Consider the following 9,837-nt stretch of genomic DNA (forward strand, 5'->3'; position numbering starts at 1 on the left):
AGGCTGAGGCAGGAGGATCACAAGTTCCAGACCAGCCTCAGAAACTCAGCGAGGCCCTCAGCAACCCATCAAGACGCTGTCCCTAAATAAAATACCAAGAAGGGCTGGGGAGGTGGCTCAGTGGTGAAGCGCCCCTGGGTTCAATCCCTGGTATCAAAAAAAAACAATCCTAAGAGAACATGGTTTGCTTTCGTAGAGACTTTCCTGCACACACGGACTTGAACTTCGCATAGACGTGGAAAGGTGAGCCTGGGATCCAGAGGCCCATGGCCGCGGCCCGAGGGGGAGAGTGGTATTTGTTCCCTTGCTGGCGTCCTTCTCGCGACCTCCTCTCTACCCCCCATCCTCTGCCTGCTCCCTGCTCCCCACACCCCTCTTCCCTCCAGCTCTTTCTCTCCTCCTCCCCCTCCTCCCTCTCCTTCCTCCTCTTCCTGTGGCGGATCGTTAGCATAGTGGACCTGCCGTGCCTGTCCGGGAGTGTCTCCCCGAATGACACTGGGGACTCAGTCGACTGCAGAGTGAAGGCCCTGGCTGTCCCCGTGCAGGGGGACTGGCACCATCTGGCTTCATTTCCCTCTCTCTTCCCCCTTTTTCTCTCTTGGGCTCCAGGAGTCCTGGGGAAGGGAGGCGAGGGTCCCAGGGCCCAGGAGGAGGTGTTGTGGACGTCCTTCCTTCTCACCAGATACTCTCAGCTTTGGCCGCCGTTAGACCAGTCAACACGTGAGTCTCCTCTCTGTGTTTGGTTTCTGGCTTTGGTTTTTGGTGGCGCTGGGGATGGAACCCAGGCCTGGTACCAGATAGGCCAGCGCTGCACCACTGAGCTACATTCTCACCCCTTTAAAAAAAAAAAAAAAATATTTTCAGACAGGCTCTTGCTAAATTGCCCAGAGGGGCCTCAAATTTGCCATCCTCCTGCCTCAGCCTCCAAGTAGCCAGGATTACAGTGTGTGCTACCATGTCCAGTCTCACCCTGTTTTATGACAGCGTCTCCCAAGTTCGGGTCCCTGCCATCTACCTGGATGGTCTTGATTGTGGCTCTGTACATGCCCCTATATCCTAATGGTTTTCTTTAATACCTTTATTATTATTTTTTTTTAATGTGGTGCTGAGGATCGAACCCAGTGCCTCTTACATGCCAGGCAAGCGCTCTACCACTGAGCCACAACCCTAGCCCATGGCTTTCTTTAAATCAACACACTTTCTAAACTTCAAACATAAAACCAGGATGAGTTGCACAAACAGAAGGTAACTGTGATGTCCGATTATGTTATCAAAGCACCGTTCCTTACCAAAGGTTTTGAGCACGAAGCCTGTTAGTCAATGTTTTGTCCCCGTAAAATGCACCTGAGATAACTTAAAAAGAGAAACGTTTTATTTGGGCTCAGTGTGGGATCTTCCGGTCCATGGTTGGGTGAATCCACGGCTCTTTCACAGCACATCACAGTGAAAGCAGGTGGTAGAACAAAATTCATGGCTAGGAAGTGAAACAGAGGAAGAGCCTAGGGTCCTAAGGGTCTCCTGTGAGGCCACACCCCCATGACTTAACTCCCTCCCACTAGGCCCCACCTCTTCAAGGTTCCACCCCCTTCCAACAGTGCCGAGCTGAGGACCAAGCCTATAACGGATGGGCCGTTGGGGGACATTTAAGATTCAGTTAAGAAAAGGTATATTCAAGGATTTGAGGGCTGTGAACACCCGCCAGCTCCCAGCGACCCTCTCTTCTCTGAAGACTTCAAGGAGAATCAGCAGAAATGACTTTTCTCACTGCATCAACTAAAATCCGCCTCTGTCCACCTTTCAGAGATTGATGAGCTGGGACCCCGGCTCTGCTGGTCACGGCTGTGTGGCCCACGGGGAGTGACTTTATCCCACTGAGCCTTGACTTTCCCGGCTGTGAAATGGAGATGATGCAGCTTCCCTGGTCCTGACTCAGTCCCGGGCATCTGGCCCGTGGCATCTCTGGTCATGGTTTCCTGCCCGGGAACCCACCTTTCCCTGCGCCCTCCGCCCACCTCGGTTCTCAGATGGGTCTTTGCGAGGGTCGGGGCGGTGGCTGCAGGAGAAGGTGCTCCCAGCCTCAGCCTGCGCGGTGAGGAGGCCAAGCAGAGAGGCTCCCTTTGGCTTGGCTGAAAAGGCTCAAAGGGAACAATGAAGGACCCTGGGAGCCATGTGAGGTGGACAGCGGAGGGTGGCAAACCCCGAGTTGAGCAGGGGACCTGAGGATTGAGTGTGGGCTTCTACTTGGTGGCTCCCCTTGCTGCGTTTAGTGTTGGGATGTGCCCAGGTCCGCTCGGGGGTTGCCTAGGTTTTCCTGTTACTTGATTCCATTTTTGCAAAGCAGAAGTTGTCAAATCATCCTTACTGTACTTTCTAAGAGATAAATACAAAGTGCTTTTTGCTGTGATCTATCAACGCAAGCTGAGTGGGGAGGGGGCAGAGGAAGCAAAGCCAGGTGTCCTTTTACCTCCACCATAGTCTGACGGATGTGGCTTCCAATCCCAGCTCTGCCAGCCATCAGCTGTGTGGCCTTGGGCAAATACCTTTACCTCTCTGAACTTCGATTTTCATGTCTGTGAAATGGTCTTATAAATAAAGCCTCCATTAAAGAGAGAGCTGGCCACTGGATGTTCTTCCATGCTCAGCACCCTTCCCCATTCTCATCCCAGCAACCACTCCAACTCTAGCTTGGCAGCGAGGCTGCTGGCATGCCCCTCCCCACCGCGGGCACCTGAGTCAGAGCTGACCAGTCAGGCTACTTCCCTGGGCTTTGGAAGGGAGGAAAGGAACTCTGTGTGCCAAAGTGCTTTATTTACATAGAAGATCTCGAGTTAATTGTCATAACAACCCTCCATTTTACAGAATAAATGGGTCCAGAGAAGGGAAGTGATTTGCCTGAGGTCACACAGCAAGGAAGCCGCAGAGGTGGGATTTGAACTTGAGCACGTAGTGATTTCATCCAACTGCAGAGGAGACTCTTTCTGTGCTTCCTGGGAGATTTTTATTTGCTTATTTCTGGCACAAAGATGATTCTCTCAGTGTCACTGGAGAAGACGGCCCTCCCCTGGACCTTGGTCTTGCGGGGCCACCCGATGATGGGCAGGAGACCGGCCAGGATGGCGTTGAGGATGGCAGTCACATAGCCCCACCCCAGCCGGCACTTCCCACCACGGTACATGGAGGGGGCCTCGCAGACTTCTTTGGCGAATGGGGAGGCCAGGCTGGCTGGGAAAAGCAGCAGGCCTGCGACGGTGGTGGCAGCTGGGGACAGCGGAGGGGAAGACACTGGGTTGGTCAGGGCGCTGGGCCAGCCTTCTTCCAGGCCTCATTCATCCATGTGCTGTCCACCCACCGGTCACCCGTCTATGAACTCAGGTGACCTTCACCCACCACTCGGCTACCCTTCCACCATCTGCCCACCGCTCATCCATCCAGTCTACCCAGCTCGTCCTCCTGACCACGGGTCCATTCACCCATCCGTCTGCACATTAAACCAACTGCCCCAACCGTCCCCAACCGTGCCTCCATCCCATCCTCCAGCCATCCAACCATATGCAAAATGACCTATTTTCCTCATCCATGCATTCCTCCATCCACCCATCCACCCATCATCCATCCATCCATCCACCCACCCATCCATCCACCCATCATCCATCTATCCATCCACCGACCCATCCATCCAACCACCCATCCACCCACCCATCCACCCATCCATCCAACCACTCATCCATCCACCCACCCATCCATCCATCCATCCATCCATCCACCCATCCACCCACCCATCCACCCATCCATCCACCCATCTACCCATCCATCCATCCACCCAATCACCCATCCACCCATCCACCCATCCACCCATCCACCCATCCACCCATCCACCCATCCATCCACCCATCCATCCACCCATCCACCCATCCACCCATCCACCCATCCATCCACCCATCCACCCATCCACCCATCCACCCATCCACCCATCCACCCATCCATCCACCCATCCACCCATTCACCCACCCATCCATCCACCCATCCACCCATCCACCCATCCATCCACCCATCCATCCATCCACCCATCCATCCATCATCCATCCACCCATCCACCCATCCATCCACCCATCCATCCACCCATCCACCCATCCACCCATCCACCCATCCACCCACCCATCCACCCATCCATCCACCCATCCATCCATCCACCCATCCATCCATCATCCATCCACCCATCCACCCATCCACCCATCCATCCACCCATCCATCCACCCATCCACCCATCTATCCACCCATCCACCCACCCATCCACCCACCCACCCATCCACCCATCCATCCATCATCCGTCCATCCATCCATCATCCACCCATCCATCCATCATCTGTCCATCTATCCACCCAATCACCCATCCACCCATCCACCCATCCACCCATCCACCCATCCACCCACCCATCCATCCATCATCCATCCATCCATCCACCCATCCACCCATCCATCCACCCATCCATCCACCCATCCACCCATCCATCCACCCATCCATCCATCCACCCACCCATCCATCCATCCATCTACCCACCCACACATCCATCCATCCAACCACCCACCCACCCATCCATCCATCCACCCATCCACCCATCCATCCATCCATCCACCCATCCATCCACCCATCCACCCATCCATCCATCATCCATCCACCCATCCACCCATCTATCCACCCATCCACCCACCCATCCACCCACCCACCCATCCACCCATCCATCCATCATCTGTCCATCTATCCACCCATCCACCCGTCCATCCGCCCATCATCCTCCCACCCATCAGCTCATGCACCCACTGACCCATCCTGTCTCCCAGGCCTCCTGGCCCCACCCATCCGTGCCTGCATTGGTCAGAGCTGTTGGAGGGACCTGACTCGTCATAAGAGAAATGAAAATCAAAACCTCACTGAGAGACTCCCTCATGCCTGTTAGGATGTGACTTTCAAAAAAATAAATAAATAAAATAAGTGCTGGTCGGGATGGACAAGCTGCAGCCTGGGCACCGTGGGTGGGTGTGGGGAGCGGGGCGGCCACTGCAGAAGTCACCCAGCTGCTCCTCAGACGGCTGCCGGGAATCGCCATGCGAAGCAGACACTCCGCCTGTGACCGTGTGCTCAGCCAGAATCAGGGCACCGTGTTCCCAGCAGCTGAAACGTGGAAACAGCCCACGCCTCCACTGGCAGATGAACAGACGAGAAGACGTGGCTTGTCGTACAGTGGGAAGGTGCTGATTCATTCATTTTAAATTTAAAAACATAGATGTATTTATATATCTATTTATATATATATATATATTTTTTTTTTTTGGTTCTGGGGATTGAACCCAGGAGCGCACGGCCACTGGGCCACATCCACAGCCCATTTTACTTATTTTTTCTTGTGAGAGAGGCTTTCGCTAAGTTGCTGAGGGCCTCACCAAGTTCCTGAGGCTGACCTCGAACTTGAGGACCTTCTGCCTCAGCCTCCCGAGTGGCTGGGATTACATATGAGCCACTGTATCCGGCTCAAAATATATGTCACGTACAACGTGTTGATTTGAAATGTGTGTGCATTTTGAACAGTGGACTATGGCTGAGCCTTACGGTGGAAGGAAATTCTGACATACGCTAGGACCTGGGTGAGGCTTGGGGACATTAGGCTAGGTGAAGTAAGCCACTTCTGTGAGCTGGAGTGGTCAGGCTCACGAGGACCCAAAGAATGGTGGTTGCCAGGCCTGGCGGGAAAAAGGAACGGGCGTGACTATTTAGCGGGTTTGGGGTTGTAATTTTACAAATGAAGAAAGCCCTGAGGATGGATGGTGGTAACAACTGCAAACATTCTGGACATATTGAACACCACTCGAACTGTACCCTAAATGGTTAAAATGGGCCAGGCGAGGTGGCACGCCCTGTGATCCCAGCAGCTCGGGAGGCTGAGGCCGGAGGATTGTGAGTTCGAGGCCAGCCTCTGCAACTTAGCGAGGCCCTAAGCCACTTAACAAGACCCTGCCTCACAATAAAATAAGTAAATAAAATGGGCAGGGGATGTGGTTCAGCGGCTGAGGGCCCTGGGTTCAATCCCTGGTACCAAAAACAGTGACTGAAATGTTAAATTGTATGTGATGTAGAAATTGGTGTGACTTTTAACGTCTGCTTATGTTGCATTCTGCTAATACTTAGTTTGAAACCAACAGCAGGGATGAGAATGACAAGTCACGGCCAAGTGCGTCCACAGCCGTGACACTCAGTCGTGGCTACCGTGGAGACGCTCAAGGTGACTGGTTCTTCAGGAACCGTGCATCCAGCTGTCTTTCTTTAAACTTAATCAAGTCTAAATATTTGCAGGCCTCCAAGGGACTCTGATGTCCCCAGCCCTGCTGTGCCCACCCACCGTCCCCTGGCAGCTTGAGTCTCCGGCCTTCGCCTCTGAGGCCCGGTGCCCTCCAGGAGGCTTGCTGTACAGCAGGCCAGGGCCCTGGGGCTGCCCCACCCTGGGTCCCTGGTCCATGTCCGTGGGCTGCTGTGGTCTGGGTGTGGTTTCAGTGCCTCCTCGTAGGCTCCGTGGTCATGGGTAATACCCACCATGAGGCAGCGGAAGGCGCCAAGCTAACCTGAAAGTGTGTGGCGAGGTGGGACTCTGGGGAGGTGACCCTGCTTAGGAAAGGCCATCAGGTGGGGCCTCCAGGTGGAGTCCCAGTTGCTTTATAAGGCAAAAAAGAGAGACCAGAGGACAAAATGGACCCTCCCTGTCCCACACCATGGGATGCCCTGCCCTGACGTGGGACTCTGCCAGCAAGAAGGCCATCTCCATATGCAGCCCCTTGACCTTGGGCCTCTAGAACCATAAGATTAAAAAAATAAATAAATAAAAGCACCACTTTTTCTTTATAAAGTTACCTACCCTCCGGTGTTTCGTGATAGTACTGAAAAACAGACTAAGATAAATTGTAAGTGCTGCTGCCCCTCCTCCTGCCAGCCAAGGACAAAGGTTATGTCTTCATCCAATGTCTGAACCAGAAGCAGAGGGTGGGAAACCTGTCATAGGTGAAGCACCGTGTGGGCACTAGGGACATGGAGGCAGATGGCCACGTCCTTGCCCTCTCAGGAGCAAGTGGAGAAAGATGGACAATGATCTGGGAGAGAGAGAAGGGATTTCAGGTAAGCAAGTCAGTGCTGTGAAAGGCCTGAAGCCGGGTGGGAGGATGGAGTGCAGGAGAGAGAAGGGAAGAGAAGAGAAGCTGCCCTTCTCTCCAGGGAAGACCCCACGGAGGCAGGGGTGTGTGAGCAGAGCCCCGGATGAGACGGGAAGCCCGGTGTGCAAAGATCTGGGGAAACAGGGTTCCAGGCAGAGGGAGCCCGTGGGAGGTATAGGAGCAAAGGAGAGAAGGTTGGGGAGGAGTCTGGCAGAGGAGGAAGAGATGAGGCTGGTAGGGAGAGGAGGCCAGGGTCTGGGGAGGCTGGGGTAAGGAATTTGGATTGCACTCTGAGGGTGAGGGGAAGCCATTGGAGGGTGGGCAAGCCGGCCCGGCTGGTGTGATCCAATTCCACTTTCGCTTTCAGCAGGACCTGTTTGTCCAGATACTGGGGGGAAGGGCAGCGCAGGGAGACCTGGGGGTACTCATCACCTTAACCCATGAACGAATGGGGTGAAGCTGCAATCAAGAGTTGGGCTGGTGCATCCAGGGGCTGCATGTGAATCAGAGGAAAGCAACCCTGTCAGCATGTGTGGTCTTGTGTGTCTCCAGCTTAGCAAGCGAGACACGGGCTGCATCCTCTCAGCTCTCAGCCAGGCATGATTGTACAGTGCACAACCTACCCAACTGTGAAGGGCAGCCCTGGTAGAGATGACACGAATGGATGAGAGATAAGCAAAAGGGGACATAATTAGAACTGGGTTGGCTCAGGACAGGAGTGGGCTGCATCAAGATACCATCATCCCCATCCCCCAACTTCCAGCTTGCTAAACGACCAGGAATAGTCAACAATCCTAGGGCTTATCTCTGAGATCTGACTTAGGAGACCAGACTCCGCTCACAGCTCATTCTCTCATTCCACAAATATGTCTCGAGGGCTTGGGATGTCCCAGTGGGTTTACCTGCCACCGCCTGCAGCCCTGGCATTGGTCCGCTGCCCCTCCTCGGGCACAGTCTTTTGGAGGCCAGTGCCCAGGACAGAAGGAGGATCGCATTGGAGGCCAGTAGGAGCCAGCCTCCCAGGAGCATTATGGCTGAAGCCTGCCAGGAAGAGAGCAGAGGAAGGGTCAGGACGGGGGAGTGGATGCTCCTCCCTCTGCTTACTGACCAGCTATGCGCCCTCAAAACACCCCTGAGAGTCCTGTGCGTGATGTGACCTGGTTCTACATACAAACAGCACAGGCTAAGCAGGAGTGTGGAGCTGTACACTGTGCGACTCCAGATGCATTTGGGAGCTTCATGGATTTGCATAATTTGCATGGATTTGCCCGTGAGCTTCCAGCAGATGGCAGTGTTGTGTTCTGAAGAACAGGCACCTTTTCCTAATTTGTCAAAAGTGCTGCATAGGCTGGCAGCAGGCTTTGTTTTTGTTTGTTTGTTTTGTTTTGGGGTACCAGGAATTGAGCCCAGGGGTGCTTACCCATGGACCCGCATCCCAAGCTCTTTTAAATTCTTATTTGGAGACAGGGTCTTGCTAAGTTGCTTAGGCCCTCACTAAGTGGCTGAGGCTGGTTTTGAACTTGTGATCCTCCTACCTCGGCCTCCTGAGCCCCTGGGATGACAGGTATGCAGCACCACACCTGACTGGCAGCTGCCTTTGGAATCATCCTGGGTGTTTGCTGAAATCTAGCGAGAGCCACCCCACACCTGCAGAGTCAGAGGGTCTGGGTGGACCCCAGAACTTGGCATTTTTTGCAAAGTTCCACAGGTGTTTCTGAAGGGCCATCAGTTGAAGAACCTGGTACACTGAATGGTGTTTTCCTAGGCACTAGGACATCTGGGCCAGAAAAACGCCCCTGAACTCCCACTTCACTGCAACCAGCTTCTCTGTCCTGCTGGGCTTGTCCGTGCCCCAAGGGCCCCAGGAATCGAGGAGCCCAGGTCTTACCTTCCAGGCCACGCCAGGCATCTCCTCTAGGGATGTGAAGGCCACACAACTCTGGTTCCAGCTGTCACCCCGAGGCCAGGAGCAGTAGGCGAAGATGCCAAAGGAGCAGGTGGCGGTCTGGAACCAGACCGGGGAGACCAGGCTGAGCGCCGAGACGCAGGTGAGGGAGAGTCCCAGAGCTGCCCACACGCTGCCCACCATCAGGAGCCGCCGGTCACTTAGGGGCACCGGGCAAGTGAGTGGGGGAGACTGCGGGGACAAGGTGACCCCAGTCAGGGACCCGGGTGTGGGCTCGGAGTCATCGGCCCCCTTCGACCTGGTGAGCCGGTGGGCCAGGACCCGCCAGGGGCCAGGGGAGGGGGCTTTGCCCTAACAGATCCTGGACGGTTCAGTCAGGAGTCAGGGTCAGAGTGCAGACGGCCCTGGACCTGCCCGGCCACTGCAGGGCACCACCTGCTGCCTGCTCAGTCCAGCGCCTGCTTCTATCCCGGAGCCGCCACCCTGCCCGCTGGCTACGTCCCCAGCCCCCTTGAGGGTTTACCCGGCTCCAGACGCTGGACTCTGGGAGGCCCACGCACCCGGGGCGCCTCTGGTGAGGGCCTCTTGCTGCGTCCTAGCATGGCAGGGTCCCACACGGACAGACGGAAAGGCTCGCAGGCTTCCGTCCTTCTTCCTCTCTTAGAGAGCCACCGACGCCATACGGCGACCCCACCCTGGTGGCCTCACTGAACCCTAATGACCTTCCCCCGTCCCAC

General features: G+C 55.1%; 1 protein-coding gene across 3 annotated transcripts in view; it reads right to left on the reverse strand.

Moving 5' to 3' along the window:
* Positions 1–2,809: 2,809 nt before the first annotated feature.
* Positions 2,810–9,837, reverse strand: part of Lhfpl7 (LHFPL tetraspan subfamily member 7) — a 10,860-nt gene continuing 3,832 nt past the window's right edge. For 2 of the 3 annotated variants that reach the window (XM_047562839.1, XM_047562840.1), the window contains exons 2-4: positions 9,083–9,331; positions 8,097–8,235; positions 2,810–3,258 (exon numbers count right to left, since the gene is read on the reverse strand). In XM_047562839.1, coding sequence (XP_047418795.1) covers positions 2,999–3,258; positions 8,097–8,235; positions 9,083–9,283 — 600 coding nt within the window. In that variant the 5' untranslated portion in view covers positions 9,284–9,331 and the 3' untranslated portion in view covers positions 2,810–2,998. The remainder of the gene's footprint in view (positions 3,259–8,096; positions 8,236–9,082; positions 9,332–9,837) is intronic. The other variant, XM_047562841.1, reaches the window with a different exon arrangement.

This window comes from Sciurus carolinensis, chromosome 8, assembly GCF_902686445.1.
Source record: "Sciurus carolinensis chromosome 8, mSciCar1.2, whole genome shotgun sequence".
In the NCBI taxonomy this organism is placed as follows: domain Eukaryota; kingdom Metazoa; phylum Chordata; class Mammalia; order Rodentia; family Sciuridae; genus Sciurus; species Sciurus carolinensis.